At 38.3% G+C, this 25,456-nt stretch overlaps 2 protein-coding genes across 7 annotated transcripts in view; both read right to left on the reverse strand.

Annotated features, from left to right (window-relative positions):
* The window catches only part of MYO3B (myosin IIIB), a 194,985-nt gene extending 185,494 nt beyond the window's left edge, over window positions 1-9,491 (reverse strand). For all 3 annotated transcript variants that reach the window (XM_066189973.1, XM_066189971.1, XM_066189972.1), the window contains exons 1-4: window positions 9,454-9,491; window positions 8,926-9,060; window positions 3,919-3,984; window positions 3,683-3,719 (exon numbers count right to left, since the gene is read on the reverse strand). In XM_066189973.1, the coding sequence (XP_066046070.1) occupies window positions 3,683-3,719; window positions 3,919-3,925 (44 nt within the window). In that variant the 5' untranslated portion in view covers window positions 3,926-3,984; window positions 8,926-9,060; window positions 9,454-9,491. The remainder of the gene's footprint in view (window positions 1-3,682; window positions 3,720-3,918; window positions 3,985-8,925; window positions 9,061-9,453) is intronic.
* Window positions 9,492-17,745: 8,254 nt separating this feature from the next.
* UBR3 (ubiquitin protein ligase E3 component n-recognin 3) overlaps window positions 17,746-25,456 on the reverse strand; it is a 105,739-nt gene continuing 98,028 nt past the window's right edge. For all 4 annotated transcript variants that reach the window (XM_066189977.1, XM_066189976.1, XM_066189975.1 and 1 more), the window contains 5 exons: window positions 25,299-25,409; window positions 24,321-24,497; window positions 22,513-22,722; window positions 20,822-20,961; window positions 17,746-20,217 (listed from right to left, as the gene is read on the reverse strand). In XM_066189977.1, coding sequence (XP_066046074.1) covers window positions 20,100-20,217; window positions 20,822-20,961; window positions 22,513-22,722; window positions 24,321-24,497; window positions 25,299-25,409 — 756 coding nt within the window. In that variant the 3' untranslated portion in view covers window positions 17,746-20,099. The remainder of the gene's footprint in view (window positions 20,218-20,821; window positions 20,962-22,512; window positions 22,723-24,320; window positions 24,498-25,298; window positions 25,410-25,456) is intronic.

A 25,456-nucleotide genomic window follows, 5' to 3' on the forward strand; every position in this document is an offset into this window, starting at 1 on the left:
TCATACCACAGATGACATTTACGTTAGGTTTGTTTCTGCAGAAGAAAATGTATTGGAAAAGGTAGTCTGACAGGTCTTCACATCCATTTCACAGGCTAAACACAAGTTATAAAGATCATCCGTGTAACTACTGACAGAAATGCTGAGAGAACAAGTGGAGACAAGATGTGCACCAAACATACCCTCTTCTTTCAAGTGAGCTGGAATTAATCACATCTATCATTCATCCTTCCAGTAGGTTTAAAATAATGTGCAAATAACAGTGTAAAAAATATACCAGGAAACATGAAAACAGCCATCCCACTCTACATGTTTTACAACTCCTCCTGCTTTATGCAGTAATATGCAGGAAAACTGCTGTCAAAGGCCATATTGCATTCTTTCAATATCAGAAAAAAGGGTCTGGTTTGGGTTTTTTTGGAACAGATTTTATACCAATTCTGTAGAGCAAACAGAATGATGTATCAAACAGCTCAACAAGTTGTATGGACATACTAGAATGTGACAGGATTGTCCCACAGCAGAGAGGAGGTCAGTGAATATTAGTTGCATCCAGACTGGCCAGCAACATATTTAGAGATCAGAAACTTGAAGAACTCTGAGGGAGAACAGCTTCTACAGTCCATGTACCTCTGGGTTTTATTATTTTTTAAGGTATTAAAAAGTATGAAGTAACTGGGACAGGGAACTTTACAACAATTTCTCCTTTTTCTGAATCAAAAACCTCACCAATACGGAATAACAGCTTTTAAAAATACTTTTTAAAACAAATGCCTCAGTGACATGACAGATTCTGAAAAATCTGCAGTGACCTGCAAAGCATTTGCAAGAAAATAATTTTCTACCATCAGCCAAAGTCTTAGTATGTTCAAAGGACTGACCTTCAGGATGCCTTAATCCTACAGGCAACCTTTTGCACCACACTAAGCTACTTCTCCATTTCCAGTTTTTCTTATTCATAATAATTCTTACTTTGTGTTAAAATTTTGTATATTTTCTGTACATACTTACAAACAATTAAGAAAAAGAGAAAGAGGGAGAGAGAGGGGGAGGGAGAGTGAGAAAAAGAGAGAGAGAAAGAGAGAGGGAAAGAGAGAGGGGAAGAGTTACTGAAAATGTTTGTCCTGTCTTTCAAGACCAAATCAACCACAGTTAACTTCTACCCCTCTGTTCATGCTAGGCCGGGTAACAGAGAATAGTAGAAGAAGGAAAACCATGGAAGAGATGAGAACTCTTAATGGTGTTGCTCACCAAAGACTAACAGAACAAATTATTCTTACAGTGAGCTACCATTGAACCATTTCCCTCCTTCTATCACATTTGCTCAATGCCTGAGCTGAGTGCAGAAGTAGCAGAGAACACTACTAGAAATCAGGAAACTTTCCACCTCGAAGAGTTCAGTAAATTCTGCTTGTGCAGGGAAGTATCTAGGAAACAAAAACAATGGATGGGATTTCACTTTTTCCAAGAAGTAGTCAAATATGAAGATAAGACTCTCTTTGGGATCAGGACCACTATTCTAGTTTGATACCTATCCAGGAAATCACAATAAGTGGAGACAGCACTCTTCCAAACCGTTTTAAGCAGCATTTTCTGTTGTTCCAGATTTCAGTGCCAGGAGAGAATGTTCCTTAAATACTTCTTTATTTTCCTTTATTATCCACTAAAAAAAGTGCCTGAGATGCCTCTACCTTCTTGTACCTATTTTTACATACAACATCATACAACATCATTTGGATATGAATCTCAAATCTCTAGTGTCTGGTTATAGCTGTACTTAAGCTGCCCATGGTAAAATAAGTGACTTCCCCTACGCAAGACACCTCCATCACTGTAGGATATTATAAAGTCTTTACCAAAACATTTACAATATGCTGCTTATTAGTGACAGAGTCCTCCTAAAAAACTTCTATCTCCTTAAAGCCACAGGTAGAAAATAGAACACCTGGAACAAGGAGATGCAGGACTGCATTAAAAAGCTCTATTTGAGACCTGCACACCTGGCTCCAAATGCAAGGAAGAGGAAAGGCCAGGAAGGCAGCAAAGGTAAGGCACAACTGCATACCTACAAGTCTAGGACAGCCTCCATTGTAGAGACAGAACTGTGTCAAGGGTAGAGTAGATTTACTTGGTACTATGACAATCTGATACATCTTGGGCTTAGGACAGCCTTACCAGTAAAGGTATCACCACTGCACTCCACAAGATCCTCCATATAGTCCCCAAAACATTTATATGTTTTCAAGTCACAAAGCATTTTGGAGAAGAAGCTGTGGCACATACTATAGACCACTGTGCATTCTATAGGTATATCTATCTTGCAAAACAGCTTTGTCAAGGACACAGGCATCTGCTAGCTAACAGGAGTCAAATCTTTTATACACATGGATAACTGCCTATCTCTGCAAAAATTGTGCCAATCTAACTGTATTTTGTCTTGCAAGGGTGAAGATCACCTTAGCATGACAGTGCCAACTGTCCTGTCATTAGCTCCATTATCACAACGACTTAAAAAGAGCTATTCTTGTTACTATACAAATACATAAGGATTCCATGCAAGAATTTTGGGCTTTTTTAAAAAGAGCTAACACAATGTGCAAATCCTTAGCTGGAAATTGTTACCTACAGCATTAATATTTTCAGTGAATTGATTTTGCTCTTTAAAATTTTTGACAATGAAATCCCCAGGTTTCATTTCACAATCGGTTGACACTGACAGGGCCATGAATCCTGATGAGAAACAAAGTTACCATTTTAGTTCTTTGGCAAAGAACCCAAGCAGGAAAAGGTATACCATGAGTCGATTCTTCAGATAGGAGTTATAATGAAAGCAGTACAGGCTGCACTCTTCACAATCCATCCTTTCTTATTGTATCAAGGTTGTAAAAGCTTGTTCCTCCTCCAATACTCTAGGCACTGCCCCACATCGTAACCAGCAACACTACAAACTCATAAGTCAAAACTAACAGCCTTTAAGGTGTGGTTTATAACAATCATTCTTTTGAAGGAAGCCAACAGGTAAGGCCTGTAGAAACGAAGCACTGAATTTTCTTTCAGAGGTGAGACTAAAGAGTTACCAAAAAAAAACCTTAAGAATTTTACCAGTCCTAGAGATTTGTGTTTCATCATGCCACATACCACTCAGCTCAAAGGTCTCTCCAGCAAGTAGTTTCTGAATAGCAGGAGAAAGAGAAGGGGCTGAAAAAGCCCAAAATCACAAGGGCAGTTCTACCCCTAGGGAACGTTCACCAATGGAATTACACCTCCAGTGCAACCTACCAAGTACAGCTGGGCTGTTACAGAAATGTACAGCTGGGCTGTTACAGAAATGCAGGAAGGTCTCATTGCAAAGCAACAACTGTCAGTAACTGTTATATCTAATTATATGTTCTCCATACCTTTCACAGTGTTCTTGGCATTAAGATGAAGTCAGGAATTAGCTATTTTTCCAGCTCAATAGCTTAATTTCATTACATGAGAAAGAACAAAAAAGAGGAAAATATTAATAAATACAGCTCCAAGCAGAGGAACAGCCCCCAGCAACCAGCTGACATCTCTAAGATAATTTTGACATGTTAGCAAATGAGATAAGGATTTGTCTATTTTGTGGAAGTGAGTCAGAACAACACATTTAGTTTTTCTCCAGGGTGCCACAGATGATGACATTTAAAAACTTTCTTACCTAATCCAGTTTGCTTCAGGACTTGCTGTGTTCTCATCTGTTGCAACAAGAAACAGAAAAAGCAAAAGCTTGACAGTCTTCAAGACACTTGAGATCTTTGGCATTTTTCCAGATACTTCAAAATAACAGGCTACCCAAGCTAGCAGTTGTTCCAAACCTGACTACATTATAATTCTTTTCCAAAGCTGACCAATGACAAAGAGAACAGGTGGAAAACTAAAGGTTGCACTCCTTACCTGACATAGCTCCTGTTAGCCATATGCTCAACTCAGCAAAAGGTACTGTCTCCCTGAGCAATAAACCTAGAATAGGCAAAGGCTGAATTATTAACAAGAACATGAGGAGGCCTCAAAAGCACATGATGAATGAAACAGAAACACAAAGCTTACAGTCTGATTTAGTTTGTAAAGGAAACTTAGCTCAGCTGATCTATTTTGAACACTAAATGGCATATGGAAAGTAGGATGGTGTTTTATTATAATGCAGGGGAATGGTGAACACAGTCCCTTAAACTGTCCTCATACCAGTCTCTCACTATATAGAATTTGACTAAAATGCAAAAATCTGATTTTTATTATATGATGATTGTATACACTCCCATTCCAGTGGTGACCTCTCTTTTCAGTCATTAACTGCTAATGTGCTTCCAACACTCTGTTTTGGCCCCCAGCTCTTTGTACCAAACATTGTAAACGTGCTCTTCAAGCAACTTACAACCGCACTGACACAGTCTCTAAGTTCAGACTGTATTTCAGGTTTAAAATTGGGTCATCCAATTAACTTTGAATATGGCACAGCACAGCAGGAATGAAAGCTACAGATATCTGGGCAAAGGATGGAACTCCTTTTACATAACTTTGTGTCTCTGGATACTGCTGATAGCAACTAGAAAGCATCAACCAACATAAGGAACCTTGCTAAGACAAAAGGAGATATTGACACCAATTTCTTCTCTCAAGATAGAATTTTCTAGTTCCTCTGTATTCTGTTCTGCAGAATTCTTATTATTACTTTCGATGCCATGAAGCAGATGATTAGGACAGCATTCAGAGAATTACATTATCTGTTCAGGCACTTCATACTGTTCCATCTAGATGTTAGGCTCCTAATTCTAGGGGTGGGAGACACAGGACTCATCTTAAATATTCAAATGTGAATATTCACATGGAAGTTGGACATTTGAACTGACATTCACAACAATGAGAATACAGGACCAGCATACAGAGCCTGAAGGGGTGCATCACTCAAGAAAAGAAAGTCTTTGCATGGTGCCTCTGGGAAACTGGGACCAATGGATTTAACTTCCTTATTTAAATATCTCTCCTTACTTGGAATTCACCTTTCTTTTTATCTTATACCTTAATCTCAACTCCCTCCAGGTTTGAATCTCAGGCAGCTAAAAGTAAAGTGGCTGGTTCCCACCTTTAGGCACAAAGGAAGATGGACAATTAGTTCCTGAATTACAGAGATTAGTATTAATTCCAGGTACATACAAGGCAGGAAGCATGTGTTTATTAACATGTGTCTGTAACCTGCTTTATAGAGTAGACCTTGCTATTTTTAATACACTATTTTCAGTCATTGCACACAACGTGGGAATAGTAATTCAGCTCAGATTAAATACAAGCAGATTTTTTTTTTCCACCAAAATGCCCAGCTTAATCTATTGTTGAAGCTTTCAGCCATGAACACTGACCCCTCTGGAAATGATATCTTTTTCAAGTGTTTCAGGTTGCTTACTACAGAAATCTCCAGGGGTTACTGAAGGCACTGGTCTGTGAATCAGAGGGATAAACAAATCCCCATTACTTCTCCTGTAGTGGCATGAGACTGAAGGGGATGAAATTTTCTCATAAGTTGTGCAAAGTGTGTGTAAAGTGAGAAAGGTCAAAGCAGAACAAAAAAAGCTCCCAACCAACCAAACAAAACCCAACCAACCAAACAAAAAACACCAAAACCAAAAACAACAACAAAAACCCAAACAAACTCAAAAAACCCAAAAAACCCCATGTCCATGCAGAATATTAGGAAAATAGCTGCCTGAAGAGACTGATAGCAGTAATTATTTCAAGTGGGCTGAACATAATCCACACTCCCCAGTGTATTGAATGTACCTCTCTCCACAGTCAGTATGCTACCATGCTTCAGGAGATGAACTAATTTTCCTGTATTTTCATCTATTTCATAAGAAATACTGTAAAATTAGCTTAGTCTGTTGTTTTCATACATGTAGTTCTACAAATGTCTCCTTTCTCCACATGCAATATCAGTACTACTTCTCCCTACAGCAGGATAGAGGCCATGTCTGAGGAAGAAACCAGGTGAGGGGTGGAAAAAATGAGGACCAGTCAGCAAGAAGCTACTGACTTGACTTGTTCCTTACAAAGCAGCAGCAGCAAATGAAAGATGTCTGACTTCCTCCCCCCTCTGCACAGGCCAATTCTCAGTCGTGTTCAGCAGAGTTTTTCCCTACTCTGTAGCTTTCAGATGAAAAAGTTCAGCCTTATACTGTCAGTCATTTATCTCAGAGCAAGGCCATTCTAGCTACAGCCATACAGCTTTTCAGCTTTGGCAACAGGAAAGCACGTATGGCCTTATAGAATGCATCATTCAGAGAGGTTCTCTTTCCCAGAGAGAGAAAAATTCCTTGCAGCAGTTTTGCACAAATAAGCAACAAAAATTCCTCAAATTATTTTCCAGATTTCTGATGTGGCAGTGTGTTTCCTCACTATTTCTGTCACATGTTCAACTTCCACAACAAGAGCTGTGCAGAGACGTGAAAGATGCAGGAAAAGCAGAACAAGTTAGGAAGGAACTAGCAGAAGATTGATTTATTGCATTTTATTTATCCACCTCCATTTCTACCTGAAGAGCAGTCACCCCACTGTCCACAGAGGAATGGATGCTTCCCAGAGCTGCACACTGTAACCCCCCCAGGTGACATCACCCTCGCTGTGCACTCTTCTGTCATTTGAGATTCCCCTGCTGCAGCTCCCTTCCCTCCTTCCTATCACCCCTCTCCATTTGAGGAGCTGCACAGCTTTATCAAACAGCAGAGACATAACCCATCACAGCGAATGAGTCCTCAGGTTAGCACTGTGAGGAATATGTCTCCATATTTTCACCTGCAATACAGGAGTCTTTACTAGAAATGCCACTCTGAAGTTGTGTCCAGGATGATTGCCAGCCCCACTGCAGCTTGTTTATTCTGCTGCAGTACAGTTCAGTCCAAACTCACAAAAAGGAATTAAACAGTAACAACGAAAGAAAAATTCCTACTGAATGAAGTGCTGATTCTTCCAGCAGGTGCAGAGCATTCCCAACTTCCCTGCAGCAATCAAGCCCAAGACGTCTTTCTGTTCCCTGGCTTTACATTACTGAAGTTCCGCTATAGAGCAGACTGGTAAAAGTTTAGTGTTTACCTGTCTAGTTATGCTCAGGGTTTGTATGAGGCTCTTTCCCCCCTTCTCCTTTTCTGTTGCTGATCCATAGGCCCTCCTCCCTTGCATTTCCTTGGACCATGAGAATTCATTCCTAGGGGCGGTTAGTTTGTAAAAACGAATGAAAGGGAAGCTACAAGCACAGACTGTATCTCACCAAGCCTGTTCAGATGACAGCTTAAAACTAAGGCTAGGTTAAAAAAACCCTAAACAAAAAAAACCACCAACCAAACCTTTAAGGAGAACAAAAGCAAACCATTATGATAACTTTCAGGACCTCAAACCCCCTTCCTACACACAAATGTTCTTTGGTTACTTTCACAGCACGGCACAGTGCATCAACACTTAATTCATTACTCTCCTCTCCTCCAGTTTCTCAGTGGCCAGAAGGCTGGTAATGACAGTAACTTCTGTCTCTGTGACACAAAATGTTTCTCTTGCCCAGACAAGCCTGCACTCAGGAGTCCCTTGTTAGTGAGCCTCTCCAGGCATCAGCACAGCAAGAATCATTGTTTTTGTCCAATGAACTTTTTGTTGTGGAAGCATTTGGCAAACACACTGCAAACGCGGTAGTGCAAGTTCTTAAAGCAACCAAAGAGCCACTGCACTGCTAACTAAATCCCTCTTCTCTGCAGTTAGAAAGTGAATAATGTAGGTACAATATTTCTTCTAATCAAGGATTTTGGATGGTATCAAGGATAATTCACTTACTCTGCACATACATCAACAGGGCAGCACACAATGCTGAGGAAGGAATCAGCCAGTGGCCCTCTCCAATGTGCACAAACAGTTCCTCCAGCTCCCTAACCATGGAACACCATGGAGCAGCACATAGCAGCACAGTAGTTCGCATTTTCTCTGTTTCTAAAACAATCCATTTGCACTTAAACTGACTTTCCATTTTTAAAAGGGTCTGAAATGGCTTTTAGAAATCTATACCTACCTTGGCTCCTAGCCAGATTACTATATGAAAACCTTAGCCCAAAGGAAAAATAGCTCTGCTTGGTTCAAGCCATGTTTTTATCATTTGATTAAAACTTGGGTGAACTCTATTTTTATTTTTGTGCTACAACGTCAGTAATTGACACCAACTTGGATTAACATTTGAAGGATTTAATTATATAAAGCTGGAATATTAACTGTATTACAGTTTGAATTTGACATTAAGAATGAGCTGGACTTCAATTTGGGAATATAAAAAGGGTCTTGAAAGAGGATTTTATGTGTTTTCAGAACACATTCTACAAGACTCCACAGTCGTTTAAGATACAATTTACTGTTTTGGACAGAAAAAACCTCAGTAACTGCATCTAATTTGCTGACAGTGACCTCTATTACTATACATCATACTAACTGAAATTTCTGTACAAGAACATAATTTTCTACCTAATAATTCCAGAAAACCTCAGAACACTGATCCCTGGTTTTCAGTGCAATGAAACTGAAATCTGAGAGTGTAGCTTTTGAAGGGGCAAATGAAGTGAGAACACCTACCTTTAAAAATGAAAACTAAAACCTGTTTTGTATTCACAAAAATAAATGCACTGCTTCAGAGAAATAATTAGGAAGACATTTTAAGTCAGCCTTCTCTCAATCTGTGTGCAGCATTGTCTATGGATCAAAGTACCTTTCCTTTCTTTTGCCAATAATTGCATACCTGTACGTACCCAGGAGGAAAATTTGCTGAAATGAATTTATCAAGTGTTATCATAGTACGTGCAGTATATATTATGGTCCACTAGTTACTATAGGTCGCTTAAGGAAATACTATACACTAGAGCCAGATCTACTTAGAGAACTTACAGAAACTTTTCTTCAGTTATTCATGGCCTTGTCCCGATGGGCCTGAATCCCGTGCCACGCCTACTTACTTCTTGCCTCGTAGTATCTTCTGCCATTTTTAATCATGGAGATTTTTTTTTCCTGAGCATTCCTTACCTATGGTTTTGGAAAAACAGGTACAGCTGGTCGGCCCCTCGGGAGCGGGGTACCCGCACAGCCTCGGCAGCAGCGCTGCTAGCGGCGCTGCCACCCGTGTGCCCCGGCAGCCCAGGACACACCTCAGCGGGCTGAGGCCACCTCCCTTCCCCGCCTAAGTCCGCGGGGCTCAGGGCAGACTTCGCTGGGGCCGAGACAGGCTCCCGGCGGCAGTGACAAGCACTGCCGGCTGCGACTCGCTAGAGAGGCGACAACCCCTGCCCGGCTCTGAGGCCAGCAAGGCAAATGACGAACGCCATTTCGAAGCCCCTCTCGGATGAGGAGCGACCCCCCAGCCCAGCCGGCGGCGGGGCGGCCCCGCGGCACCGGAGACCTGGCGGGAGCTGGGCACACCTGAGAGACAGTGTTCTCTCTGTGTCGGCACGGCGGAGGAGCCGGGGCAGCGGCCACTCGCCCGCCCGGGCCGGGCGCTGAGGCGGCGGCGGCGGCCCCGCACTGAGGGCGGCGCCCGGCCCCGTGAGGCGGCGTGTGCCGGCCCCTCAGGGCGGGCGCGGCCCGCGGGAAGGGTCGTGTTTATGGAGCTTTTACGGGAATAAAAGCGATGCGTAGATGGGCACAGCTGGCAGCATCGCTGGGACTAAACGCCTCAGTCCCCTTTGTGCATTCAGTTCATTGTGGAAAACAATGAATTGCGAGCGCAGCTCCGTCTGTGCTCTGAGAAATGGGTCCTGGTGAAGGAAATGGTTTTATAAAGCATTTCTTCCCCTTAAGGTGCGAGGACGGGGGAGAACGCCCGTCTTTGGGCTTCTCCTTTTGTACCTGTTTGACTTAACTGAGTTCGGTCACACCCATTTTTCAGGTTGATTGATGTGAAGTAATTAGAGTATGTATTTGTCTTGTTTACAAAAAATCTTAGGAAACCGGCAGGTTTTTTTTTTGCTCGATTTGCCGATGCTTTTTCCAAGCCAGCACATCCCGGGGGCTTCTCAGTCAGCTTCCTGCACCGGTCCTCCTGCGTTTTGCCAGCCTATCATGACCATTCTCTGCTTCTTCCACAGCAGCTGTAACTGGACCTGCCTCATTCAGTGTTACAGAGAGAGAGGGACTGCTCTGATCATCAGCTTCAACAAGGGCTGACTCCCTCCACAGCTTCCAGTACCACTTCAAACATGGTATTCATTCTCATCTGTATTTAACAAGTACGCTGTAAGTAATCTTCATGATTTAAAAAAAAAAAAGTATGGGAGCTTTATATCCATAGATCTTTTCGAATTTATTTAAGATGCACACTTAAAGACTGAGGAGGAGTGGATTTCTCTGCAAAACTCTTTCAGCACCACCTTTACCAATTGCCGTACCAGTGTTGTTTTAACGAGTTTCAAACAGTGAAACTATCATCATTATGACCAAGGTGCAGTAATTTATTTTACCATTCTCTTGATTAGTGAACTCCTGTGCTTTGTAATCTTATGGACGCACTTTTTTCCCTACCATCCACATTCTAGTAAATTATGTCAAGATAATCCTTTATCAAAACTGAAAATAACTGATGCCAAACTTTGATTCAGATGGCCAGCTGAAAATGTGAATCCTAAGCATTTTCTCTGAGTTTAGCCCATCACGGCATTATAAAGAATCTGAGGTGATAGAAGAGTATCTAAAGTTTTGCTGAGCAGTGCTCCATTTCACACTACACTTTCGTTGAAATTTTGTACACTGTAATATACAAAGTCTTCATCACAAGCCATTATTTTCTCTTTTCGTCAGCAATTGTAAAATCACAGAATCACAGTTGGAAGGGACCCAGAAGGACCATTGAACCCAACTCTTAAGTGAATGGCCCTGTTGTTTACAGAATTATATAAACAGTGTGACAACAAATAGCAATATAGACAGCAAATAGTAATATTAGACATACATCTGACCATCAAAAGGTTTGTCCAAGGTGGACCCAAATGTTTAATCCTTTATGCCTTCAGTTTATGAAAGTTTTGACATACTTTAAAACATCAGTTGTGCATGAGGTTCTCAAATGTGAATACTTCTGTGTAAGAAGCATAAAGATTCAGCAAAATTAACATCTTCGTGCAGTATCCTGCATATATACCTCAAGTGTTCCTCATTATTCTGACAAATTCTTTGATAATCAAATCTAGAAGTTCTAGGTATTCCCACATTTCTCCCAGATTCTTATGTTAGTTTTTGAACCATAGGAATTTCCTAATTTACTGCTACATAATTTTGGTTCATGCAATCTAGACCTTTGTAAGTTCTGTAACAAACCTCATTTGTTTCATAATTTTTTTCTCTTCCTGTACCTACTTGTTTTGTTCTGATGCTGATGGTTTTTTAATCCCTTTTCACTAGTTCTTTGCTGTCCAGCTAGAATCATGTTTCCAAACATTGCCAGCCTGTTCAACATACCCATTTACAGTCAGGGTACAGTCACAATTGGTGACTAAATTGGGGTGGAGCTATACAAGTGCTATGCCTGTATTCCACACTATTTCCAAACACACAGCCTTCTTCCATGATGCAGCAATTTGCATTGCAGTGGCTTTTGAAGTATAAGTGAACTTCACAACTTGCCAGTACAGTCATCCACAAATCACTGAAATACCATAATACAGAATTTGAAAAGGCAGCTAATTTATTGCAATTTAAGATTAAAACAAAACAATAAAAAAAACCCCAAACCCAGCCCAATCCCCCCTTATCTTAATCCTAACTTTTGCATTTCAGCAGGAAGAAATATCAGATCTCATAACCCTTTGATTTTTGTAATGTTGTACAGGGTAATGTTAGTGTTTGCAGTAATGGGAAGACTTGTCCATCCTAAATTACAATTTACAGGAACATTGCTTATTCTGAAGCCATACAGAAACAAGCCATATGAAAGTCCAGCTGTTACTTTTTGTTGTTGCTTGCAGATCTCAGGTAGAAAAAGAACAGCTCTTAATTGTTGTAGTACTTCTGATTACAAGTTCAATCATGATAGATCTGTTATACAATGGCTGCACTAATGCAAGCCATTCCTAGCCTTAGACTGCATTAGAAAATGAAATAATGTGTCGTTTATGTGGTCATAGCTAGATGCCAAAAAGTGAAAAGCTATTATTAAATGAAATGTTCTAAAATGCTATAGCCTCAAGAACTGAATGGAAACAAAATATTTCATAGGCAGTAAATCATCTACAGAATTTAACTGATGAGCTTATCCAAAGTGTAGTCCACAGGGTTAACTAGGGGTTTTTTGACAATCCATTAATTTTTAAATTGTCACACGATACTGACTTGTAGAAAAACATGTAACCAACAAATTATAAATAGAAACACTTTAATCATAAAACATATCATTACAATGGAATCTACACTTTCTGTAAGTAAAAAGTTGAGATGCATTGTCTTACTGTGATTTATAATCTTAAAATCTCCTTATCTAAATGGATAAACACAAACATTATTCACTGCAGTAAATCCCTTTAAAAGTTAGGATTTCTTGCTTTTTAAACACTCGTTCATCTCTCTGTACATTTTTCTTTGCCCAGAGACGGACTTGTGATTACAAAGAGAAGGCGTGATTGCATTTAGCTACACACACCATAAGCACTGGTGAATCAGAATGCAATGTAATCATACCAAACAGGTTTGCTGGAAGGGAAAAAAGAGTACTGAAGTCTTTAAGGACGCTGCTGAAATGCATACTGCTTTCATGAAAATCTTGAGGCAATTTTGAATTTTGGGTATGTAGGTATAGATATAGCACTGTGAACTCTTAAGTAGCTGAGTTACTGTGTATTGTTTTATTGTCTTGTCCTACCAGGTCACACAGGTGCTGCTCCAGTTTTCTGTTTTTAGCTTCTTAATAAATGCAAATGCACTTTGTTAAAGGGTTGCCACCATTTTGAAGAAAACAAACTGTGCAAGAGGTTTGGTAGCCAAGGTCTTGTGGCAGTTGTTTTTAAATTGACATCTGAAATGGAATTACCTGCCTTTAATGTGTCTGTGTATACTTGCATACAAAGACTGTTGCTCTACCTGAGACATCTAGTTTTCTTCTCTTTTGAACTAGTAGAAAAATCTTGAATAGAAAACTACTGCATTACCTGAATACTGAGGACAGAAAGGGCAAAACAACTGAGTTTTACTCCATGGATCAAAGCAAAAAGCAGCAAATGGAATGAAAAGGAGAAAATCTCCATTCAAAAATTCTTCAGTAGTGAAGGAAATTAAAACCCAACAATGTTAATGTAGAAGTGGGTTCCACCATCTCTCAAATCAATGGAAGTAGTGAGATAAATATTTGAGCTTTACGGATAAATGCAAAGATGAGCCAACAGCTGCAGAGTATTCAGATAAGGACCACAGAAGTGCAGCAAAACTATGTAGGCAGTAGCCCAGCATTAAAGAGTAAAGACACTTCCATCAGGAAAGGGCAGAGAAGCAGGTCAATAATGTAACAATTCTAGCCAAGACTGTAGTGCAAGGTACATAACCATAGTTCAGCCCTTACAAATCACAAGCACAGACTGCAGAGCTCAGGCAGACACCTGGAAACAGAAGGGGGGAGATGGAATGCCTGGTGTAGGGATAGCAGTGAAATGTAAATAGCACTGCTGAACTACAGTGATTTGGAATTATACTGGATTCATTCCTGACCAAACTCCAGATGAAGGTGACTCAAAAGACTTTTTAGAAAGCCAAGAACAAAAATACACACAGAAGAGCCTACACATTGTGTACTCTAGATATCAATTAGCCACAGAGTCTAGCTGGCAATGTGTACCACACTGGTACCTAATCTGTTCTGTAACGTAAGTCATGTTACCCAAATACTATAAAATTACTCTTTATTCTGCAGAGCTGGAGTGTGATGCTCCCAAGAGTAATCCTTACTCTTGCTTTGTGAATCTTTCTTCACAGAGGCAGCAGTAGTGTAATTGGGAGTGCCATTACATCATCTCATGGCTAGCTATTAGTTTTAAATTATTATCACAGAATCACAGAATATCCCAACTTGGAATGGACCCACAAAGGTCACAGAGTCCAACCCTTAGGTCTGCATGGACCATCCCAAAGAATCACAGCACGTGCCTGTTGTTACCTTTAAATCTCTGCATTTACCCTTAGTGGATGAACATCTGAGCTACTGAGTGTCCTGTATCACTCAATGCTAGGTCTGAGCACATAACGACATTAATAATAATTTTGGAAGGTGGACTTATCCAAATAACCAAAGTGCCTTCTCCTTACATTTTCCCACAGGCAACATTTTACCCCCCTGTAGTACAGAAAAGTAAAAGCTGCAGAGGAAAGAGTAAAATGAGATGATATTTCACATTAAGAATATCTTGTGCAAATTCTCAATTATGCTGCACACAATAGCAGTGCTGGGTAAGATGTATCTACAGTTCTTTATTTGCTGCTTTTCTTCTTCCAGCTAATGAGTTCCCTTAGTATTCAAAATCCATCTTTGCTGCCACACACTTACAAAGGTAAATCACTTCAATGGGCTGAGCTTTCTTCTATTTATTGTTGCTAGGGAACCAGCTCGGTATTCACACACACGTCTTTCAACATATGTTTCAGAGGACAAGAAGCAAGACAGCTCTGCAATATACAGTGAAAAAATCTACTGCAGTATTCTTTAAAATATTCTCCTACAGAAAAGGACTGTTACTATAGTACCTTAGCTTCAGATTGCTGTGGATTTCTTCCTTGTTTGTTTAGACAGACTGGAATTGTAAAATTACATGCAGTAATCTGATTAATAGTTCCTAATTTTGCCCAGGATTAAAACAGAAAGCACACCAATCTGTGAATTAAGTGTTGCTAAAATAGCATCCTTCTAATTTTTAAAAATATACTCTTTTATAAGAGAAATGTTCTCTAAGAACTCTTGCTATTAAATTATGTAACAAAAAAAAAAAAAACAACCCAATCCAAGTAGGGAGAAAATGGAAGTGTGAGCCATTTCTGAATAGCCAGGTATCTGAAGGTTATTTGAATTACATCAGTCACCTGCTGTGAGTATCAGTCATACAAATACTGCACTAAGCATTGAAAGGCAGTAAGCTTCTTTAACTCTCAGAAAGTATTTATTTCTTCAGATAGCAGCCTTTGGCAGGACAAAAAAGATGATGTAGAGATACTGAAGAGGTATTATTCTGTCCAGAGTCATGTCTGACTATGGGAAACAACCCCATTTTCATTTCCTGTTGATTCTGATTACTGTCGACCTGTGTGAGGAGGAACATTTGAGGTTGAAGGCAGCAAAGTTTGAAGAAACGCAAAAAAGCATGAACATGAAAGGGCCATATCTCACTTAAGTCCTGTGTGTACATACAAATTTACTGATGATGAAAGACCCTACTACCTGGATTTGCTGGAATACCAGCTGATCTAACATTATAGAGCAGAATTTACTGATACAAACAGAAGGTGCTCCCTGTCTTAAAGGAGCTTACAAGTTGAGACAAAACAAGCAGGATAAAGCAGACAGCTAGAGAACCTAAAGGAAACAATACTTAGCAGTCCCTTCAGCTGCCCTGATGATCTTAGTTTAACAAAACTGAAATGTATTTTATATGATGTGTGTGTTTACACCAGCACTGTCACCAAGTACCTTGTTGCAGAGCTGAGATTAAAACACCAGCTCCACCCATTGAGAACAATGCGAAATTGGAAACAATGGGAAATTGTCCTACAACAAAGGCAGTTTCTTTTAGGGTCTGTGGAGATACTTGGAAAAAATGCGAAGTTAGTTTTAAATTTTCAAAGCTGATGTGCAACAAATGTAAAATGACCAGCACCACAGAGCACAAAAGCTGCCAGAGTCTCTACAAACTAATTTTTCAAGCTGTGCCCCCCTGGCTATCTCTGCAATTAAGTACCCTGAGGAAATGCAATTTATTCACAAAGTATTGCTGTACAGTTGCAGAGGGCTCTCCAGCTGGTTTAGGCTTCTTTTGTTGTGCACTACCACACAAACAAAGCAGTTGCATATACAACATGGAGACAGCAAAGGCATGAAAGAAAGGAGAGCTCCAGTTTTTCAAGGAAACAGAAGTAAAACTTTTCACAGCAAACTCTATTAGTGGCTTCAATAGCAAGGTGCAAAGTATATTCCTTGACACCTGAAAAACAAAGGCTCATTATCTACTTAAGGTATTTGCCAGTATTACAAGTAATCCCTGAGAACACGTTCTAATTTGGCAAGTGCTTCAGTATGCATTTGTGTTCTACATTCAAATGTGACCCATGCACATCTGGTCACCAGATTTAAGGCCAAATGTAGGGATAGTAAATATTTAACTATACTTTTCTCAGTAGTGGGCATGAAGAGTACTTGGTTTTTTCCAGCTCTAATCTCTGAAGGTTATCTTGCTTTGTTTTGTTGTAACGTTAAAAAAATAATCTAACCATGAGGAATAAGCCTAGCATAATTGTTTTCAATCAAAAATACTTAAAAACTTAGTAGTAATAAGTCAAAGGTATCCTATAATGGGAAATGTATTAAGACATTGCAGTAGGAGAAGCAGCAGGGTAAGCTACAAGCTGAACTCACAGCAGCTGTGACTTCTCAGTTTAAGAGAATTTGCAGGGAAACTACTGCCCATCTGAGAAAACATGCAAGTAGGGGTTTTGGGCACTGTGCCCTACTAAAAGAAGACATTGATCAGTACAGATCTCACTGACTGCAGCAATCACACTTAAACAAAAACAAACTCAACACAAATTGTCACACAGAGGCAGCCTCATCTGATTATGTGCACTTCCTTATTATCCTGTAGTTGGTAATTTAGTGCTGTGAACCTCCACACACTGGCTCAGGTCATTCCTGTGGGTTTCTTTGCAAACAGCATAATTTCATTCTCATCTATTGTAATAGGCAGACAGGCTCCATTCATCACTACCCCCACCTCTGAGAAAAGAAATTGAAGAACAGGACTGCAGAGTCTGCGTTAGCTGAAAATTAGATACAAATCATATCAAGATCACTACAAAACTCAAGTCTCCCCTGGCAGCTATGCACACAATGTGAACTGATCTCATGGGATTCTGAAGTAGAGAGTAACATTTGTTGGATACCATAGGAAAATATCCTGTTTTTAAAAGAAAAATCTAATTTCCTTGTTAGATACTGTGAGTTATAGAAGATTCCGATTGCAAGGGTGATGAAAACATTCTTTAAAAATTTCAGGCCACCGCTGAAAAAGGAAAGAGGCTGTTAGCCAAAGTTCAAGGCCAAAAGAAGACTGTTCCACCAAATCTCTCAAAGGTCAAAAGAAAAGAAAATCTTAATACATAAATATTACATTCAGCAAATTGAAGTAATAGTTGTTCCAGAAACAGACTTGACAGGAAAGATCAAGCAGTTTTCCAAGAAGTAGTTTCTCAACTCATCAATTTAACTTTAGCAGCTTGCAGCAGCAATGCTGGAATAGCTGGAATACACTTAAGCACTACTTTAAGTGCTACAGTTATGAGTAAAATAATCCAAAATACTATTGCAAAATACATGACTGTAAGTAACAAATTAAATACATACCAGGTTTACTCTCTTTGGAAAGTACTTTACATGCGTAAGGTTTTAACATTTCAGTAACTGCCTGGCTATTGGGTGGAATTCAGTGTCATTTTGGATTGCTGGGGTAGGGAGAAAAAATTTCATGAACACACAGATTGACAGTAGACTTTTATTAACATATCTTACAATGCCAATTATTGTATTCCTAGTTTTGTACTCTTCTGATGTGTTATAAAGATTGATTTAGAGTCTACAGTAATGTACTGTACTTAAATGATCATTCATACAGGATATCCCACCAGAACATTTGAGTAATACACGCACACACCACTCTAGTTTGGACCTGTTATTTTTCAAGGTTAGCTTGATAAAGTAGGATTTAAAAAGTTATGGGGGAAATAAAAATTCTTGTTTAGCAGCATGCAAGAATATTCAAGTACAGTTTTTCAACCAAGTATTTTTTTGTTGTTTTTAAATCGACTGGTGACTAATTCACCAGTACTATAATAACCACTATGAAATACCCAAATGTTAAAGTTAAGGCTAATAGTTTAACTTCACATCCATATGCACAATCAGAGAACATTCTGTTTTAAATAAAACACAGTAATCAAATTCTGGACACATTATCTCTTGTAAATATAGCATTGGAGCTTCAAACTACAGATCACTCAAGTTCATGAGCCCTGTAATAATGTTATGCTGGCAATGTAAAGAATCTTTTTGCTCTTTAACCACACTTACAAAATGGCCTGATATTCTCAATGAGCAATGCAAAAATATCACAGGCAGAACTTATAATACAGTATCAAAAAAGTAGTATTTTGGAAAAGACACAGCCATTTAGTCGGTGAAAGAGAGTAATTCTAATCTTACAGGAAGTACTGTAATACTTTTGAAATATATATATATATTTATATGTATGTATAAAAACCAGTATCCTTTATTGTAGGGTTTTTCAAATTGCAGGTATCCAGAAAAACTCATTGTTTTTACTTACTTTTCCTTCGGTCTGTTCTTGATTGCTATACAGTCATTTTATTTCCCCTATACACTTTTCACTAGATAATGATTTCCACTGGGGAATTGTTTTCTTTGTAGATGTGGCTTTATCATAAGATGTTTTTATTTTACACACATAAATTTTATTTTACACGCAAGCTGTGGAAGTCAAAACTACCTGGAACTGCTTGGTAGTACTGCATGAAATAGCCAACAAATGTCCAAGACTTGTGAAAAACAATAGTAGCAATATATTACATACCAGTATTTTGACTACAATCATTCCTACCTACTTACACTATGGGTTTTAGCTGAGTCATGCCTCTTCTCATGAATTTTTTAGTCCTCTAAGCACAAACAGTTTTGGTGTTCATCCAGTGAGGCTGCACATGCACTGGTAGCTCAACTTGGCTACCTCTTGAATTTTCTTTTTTTTTTGTTTTTCCTTTTTAGGAAACCAAGCAGAAAGAACAGTGATTACTTTAAACAAACATAACACTAAGGAACCTCCTGAAATGACAGTAAAGATACAAAATTATGTTTCATTTTTAGAATAGCCCGCACATTCCTAATCCAATCATTCTGAAACATACATTTGGTTTGGAATGATAGGCAGGCTTATGGTTGTTATGCTTGTAACTGGGATCTGCCATGTTAGGCACTACACAAATTCCCTATGTACAGCAATTTCTGTATGTTATCATTAACAATTTATTCAATGATATGAAAAAAAGAAAAGCTCCTTCCTGGGGAAAAAAATGAAGACAGAATGTTCTGGATTGTATGTATCTGGATTCTGTATGTCCTGGATTACTTGAAGAGGTAAAATACCTAATTTATAGCTATTTCACTTACTTATGGAGAAAAAAAAAATGAAGTTCCTGAGAATGTGTAAGTTTTCAGTAATGCCTGAAATATTTCGATAGACCTCTCTAAGTGAAATACTCTTTAAAATTCAACTTTCAGATCAATTATTACCATGCAGTCTCACAGTCATTTTACAGACCTAATTACAAATGCCTATCAAGTAAAAACCTCAAGCCAACACAAAAAAGGCAAAGAAATTTTATCCAACATACTTAGTAGATGTAATAGACATATACACCGTTTCAGCAAAAATTGCTAAAAACCCAACTCCATGCAAAGAAAAATAAAACCCAGACAGCTACCCCTGGAGCCTCTAAACAACTCCAAGTAAAATTTGTGCTTCTTAACAATAATGGGCTTTAAAAAACCACAAGAAAAATAGACTACTGAGTGCAATAAGATTGCTCACACCATTTTGAGGATTTAATTTCAATTATTGTATCATTCTTTACTAGCAACAACAGCTCATTTTGCACAGATTTCACATGTTGACAAAGTTCCATTTCCCTTTTATGCCCATACCCAATTCCATCCCGAGCCAAGGAGCTGAACTCCCATTCAGTTAAAGCTATTGTCAGTCAAGATGCATTCATTCATGGCAACAGCAGTTATATGGTGTGGAGATGATGATGACGATGATTTACAAGCCATTATAATGTGGCCCCCATCTTTTATTGATATGATCAAAAGTATGAGACACCCACTGCTGTTCAAGCACTTTGTATCTTTCCTTGCATATGTAGAGGGGTTTACCACGCCTGTGGAGGGAAGAAAAAGGGAAGAAGAAAATAAATGGTTAATAAGCCAAGTAAATGGAAAGATGCTTCATTATATAATCAACACGATACTCGTACAACTTTTTTTTGCAATGTAAACATGCATTTTTATTGGTGAGGGGTTTTCATTTTTGCTTCTGGTAGGGTGACTGCTGGGACTTCCCCTCCTTACACTGGATAGCAGAATCCAGAAACCATAACTTGTTTTCTCAGTCGTGTGTAGCTTGGAAGTTATGCTCCCTCCCTACACTGGAATCAACTGCATGATTTGATTAAAGGCCAAATAACAAAATTGGAAGATGTTTCCCAAAACAACACTCAGAATTAACCCTTGTTGGGAATGGCAACAGAGTAATCTGTCTGCTGGGTTCCTGGTGTGGCTCAATTACACCACCTCTGGGCCAAAAAATCCTCAAAAACCCAAGACAATAAAAGTCAGTCCAAGTTGCAGTAAATGAGGATTTTCCATTTCTCCACACAAGGAAGGTAGAGATCTATTATTATCTGTTATTGCATGTTACAAGACAAAGTTGACTTACACAGAAGCACCAACAATGAAATACAACAGCTGTAATGAAAACATTACCTAAGATCTCTGTCTTCTTCACCATGTGCATCGAGATAAACAGAACCCCAAAGGCAGAAACGATGGCCTCGTATGATGATGATTACAGATGCATTAATCAAAAGGAATATTCCTGTCCCAGCTCCACAGTTTTGAGAATGCTGGAATGGGTGTAGAAAGGCAAGAGTGCAAAGATTCTGTTAATGTCTGTTAACTTTGTAACAGAAGAAATTTTAAAAATAATACTTTGTTTTGCTTCAAATAACATGCAGACATTATTTACTAAGAAAAAGTTTGCCAAAGGATAGCCTGCCCCAAAATCCTCCATCCAAACTAGAATTCAGTGTCCTGTGCTGCTGCAACAAAACCTGTATATAAAAATGTTTCCCTACTCAAAAAAGGATGATATTTGTTACATGTAAAAACCGAATTACAAAAAATAAGCAAAAGTATTCTGTACAATATTTTGAATTTGTTGTTGTATAGCTCTCTGTATAGGATTACCAAATACTTTCCATAGATGGCAAAAACAGGAGAACATATTTAGAAAAACTTAGTACCACCTCTTTTACAACAGTCTATATTGTTAAACATTTGCTTTCTCTATCCATGCTCACAGGTATAGTCTATGGCTCTACAAATCTAGTAAGAAAAATTTTTAGTAGTTCTTGCTTTGTTCAATATGTCATATATCATTCATCTCTATGACTAGGAAAATCCATATTCATTAATTAATTTTAGCAATTAAAAAATGCACCCTTCCTATATGGTTTGATTACAATTAGAAGCTATAAACCCTTCAACTACAACAAAAATTAACTATATGGATTTTTAATTCCTTTTTTATATAACACCGTGTTTTCATGAAGCTTGACACCTTAAATGTAACTATAAATTCTATTGTAAATTTTGCCCACCCCTTTTTCTTCCACCATATTAGCATTATGAGAGAGAAAGGTGTGTTCAAACAATTTCAAAGCAGTCCAAAATATCTCTGATATTTTACAGCCCATTTGTAAATATCTCTCTAACAAATTCCTCTCACAGTTTTGTGAAGTCCATATAGTTCGTCTTCCCTTAACTGTTCAATGGAAGTAAAGAGAAAACCTATCAAAGCAAACCTTTATCACAGTCTGAAAAACAACAGACGCCATCCAAGTCAGGCTCCTGAAAGAACTTATATATATGCTGACTAGAAAACTTTGCTGCTGAAAAAGTCAAAGACCTTAAATCAGCACCTATGTAGTTACAGTCTGTGATCTCTAGAAGGTGGTCAGGTATCATAAAATACTCAAATCAACCAGACACTGATCTTCCATGTACTTGGAAAGCAAGGAAACAAAACAGAGGAAAATTAAAATAATGTATGAACAACCATAATGTTAACAAATTTCAGCTGCCTCTGAATCAAAACCACGTGTCAACATTACACACAAGGGCTTTGGGAGACTTTTATGAAAAGGAGAAATAGGTTGCTATGCAATTAAATTGCCCTCCAGAATCCAGTCTAGGTCTGTCCCTCAGAAATAAGAACTAAACTCTATCACTGGGGGTTAGACTAGATGACCCTTCAAGGGTCTTTTTCAACCAAAACTATTCTATGATTATATAAACACATTTTGAAAAGAAAAATAACATTGAAAGTTAGCAATGGAGTTAACTATCAACGAGTGTGAGAATCAATTACAGAATTTGAATTAACTCTCTCTTACCAGTACACATTCACAGTAGCTCTGTTGTTTACAGCATAGTCCTTTCAAGCATACAAAAGTACCACAAACTAAGCAAACAGCAGGATCTTTAGGAACCTTAGTACAAACAGAACAAGTTTTTCTGTGATAATACTGAAAAATGGTATTGTAATTCTCAGGCAACTGAAGGAGGCGTGGCAAGTCCCACTTAGGTTCCTGGATAAGCAAAGCCTACAAATAAGGTAAGAATATATATTAGTTCTGTGCATTTTTAAAAGCATTTGTATTTTCTAAAAAAAAGAGAATACCAAATAAAAGAAATATGCAGTTTTAAAACATCTCATTTCTTCTGCATTTCACAAATTTAGAAGTCAAATGACACCTTGTAATAGTCACCCTCCCCAACTGCAGTCACGTTTCATCCTTTGTAACAGGTACAAAATGGGCGCTAGCCTTTTCCCAAGGATGTTTTCTATAGGTGACATATTTTAAGTGCAAAAACCTTCACAGCTAAAACAAGAGGATTAAGAGTGACCCACAGGAAAGATTCTCACTCCCTGCACTCAGTTTGTTTGGCAATATCAATGTGTTACTCCCAAACCCTGGCACTGACCATGAAAGCTGTCTCCCAGCTAAAATTTATACTCAAACTTTCAAAAACAGAACTGAAGTTAGGCTCTGTAAATTATATTTGAAGATACCTGCCTGTTTTTCAAAACTGTATTGGACACAACCATTAAAAAGTTACCAAAACTCACAATTTTTGATAAGACAGGCACTACCTGTCTTAAATACTGCTTTGAAAAGCCTAACTCTTCTCAATTGCTCTTAAAAACACAATCCAATTTTATGCTGGGGTTTTTCTGGTTGGCTGGTTGTTGCGGGGGGTTTTTTAAACAGTAATAAGTTTTCCTTCAATGTAGTAATTTTTTTCTGTGTTTTTACTTGATGGGCATAGTGATCAGGTGGGATCTTTTTTGCAAGGTAAAAAAAAAATAAGAGTTCATGATCTTGAAACCTAAATTGCAAAAAAGAAAAAAAAAAAGAAATACTGCATTTGTACCTGGTTACCTTCCAATCATGGGAAGAATGCTATCAGTTTCACTGCAATCTCTAATGTCTAACAGATTAGCAGCAACTGTAATTTGAGATTAATCTGGGTATTCAAATTTTCACAGGGACAAACATGTTGCAGAGTAAGGAATGCATCTGGCTTTCCCCTGACACCACAGATTTAGGAGGGGGGGACTTGAATTGTTGAGATGCAGCTTTGCCATAAAAACAATGCACTCACATTGAAACATTTCCATTTCACAACTGATTATTTCAGTTGCACTGACTCAAGTCTTGGAATTATCTCTTTAACCTTCAGAGAAAATGTACCATCTTTCATCAGGAACTATTAAAAAGATTTTAACATTTTCATTTTTTTCAGTATTGTAACTGAAGATGCAATGTTTTACAGTAATTTAAAACAGGCAAGGAAAAGTTCTGATACATATTTTCCTAAAGTTTCTATTATCTGCCCTTTATTAGCCACAGGTGCAGAAGATATGGGTACTCTTAGTATCGTCTAAGGATGGTGTTTCTATATTCTGTCTCCAGAAACCATAAAAACCACAGAGGTTTATAACCACAGGTTATTCCTGTTTTTAGCCAATTCAACCCACATCCACTTACTAATATTTCCCATTATAATTTCTCTCTCACTTACAAATTTTATTCTCAGATCTTTATTCAAAGCAACAGTATATGTGCACCATGAACCAAGCAATAAATAGCTGCTTCCATATCATGACTATTTTGGACAATATAATCTTGTTACATACCTTTACTTGATCTGGATGTCTATCTGCAAATGAAGTCAGTTCTGAGCACCACTGTGATATCATGTCAAATGCTGGCACGGGCCAATCAAGACAAGAGGCACTGGTGAACTGATGAGCTGACTGAAAAGATGGTAATAGACCCAGGCAGCTTGCAAGAACAGTGAATTCTTCATCTTCCTTTTTAGACATGTAATCAGAGAGGTTTAGATTAATACCTAGACTCTTAATTTTTAAATAGTTTATTAAAAATGTATCTATTTAAATTAAAAAGTATTCCAGTACTAAGATACAAATAGTCATGCTTAGTGACATAGGAAGGTTCAATTTTAATAGATAACTTCAAACTGGACTCTTGAAACAAAAAATTGTCAGAAAAAACCCCCCAAACCAACCGACCAAATTTAAAACCTCAACCCAAACCAAGCCGCACAAACAAAACACAATCCCCCCCCCCAAAAAACCCACAAAACAGAAACAAAACAGGAAAGCCCCAAACTGCACAATATTTTTTTTTTTTTAGCACCCCAAACTAGCTAACAGCTGTTTTACAAAGGAGATGATGTTGAGGCAAGGAAAAGAGGGAACTGACCTGCAGCAAACTCTACTTAAATTAGTCATGGAACTTAAACATAATTGTCTGCTGATGCAATGTCTCTGAGAATGAAGGATTAAGAGACATTAAGAAAATCGTACTGAATTCCATTCTGTGTGGAATTACACCATCTCTGCAAATGCTGGACAAGTTTTAGAAGTATGTTGGTATTTTACAAGACAAGTACCTATGACTGAATTAACTAAGCATGACTTTGCTGAAGTTTAAAAATATAATACCATTTTTTTAAAAAACTGCAGGGTTATATGATTTTTAAAAATCTTAGGATAGAAAATGTATACCATGAAAAAGACACCTTAAAGTTCTAATTTTTGATCTCTAGCTTTTATATGGAAACATTTGAATGTACCCCTCTAATTCTGTACCTGACAACTAGGCAAATCTCCTCCAAAGAGATGGTGTTGAAGAAGGCTTGTGATCCTGAGGAAAGGCAGGCAGAACTGCTGCAGATAGCACTCTACAGAATCTGGATTCACCTAGACAGGAGGAAGCAATTACTAAACTCTGTCCCAAGTAAATGATC

Source organism: Chamaea fasciata, unplaced genomic scaffold (genome assembly GCF_029207755.1).
Source record: "Chamaea fasciata isolate MVZ Bird 193981 ecotype frontalis unplaced genomic scaffold, bChaFas1.0.hap1 SCAF_8, whole genome shotgun sequence".
Classification (NCBI taxonomy): domain Eukaryota; kingdom Metazoa; phylum Chordata; class Aves; order Passeriformes; family Sylviidae; genus Chamaea; species Chamaea fasciata.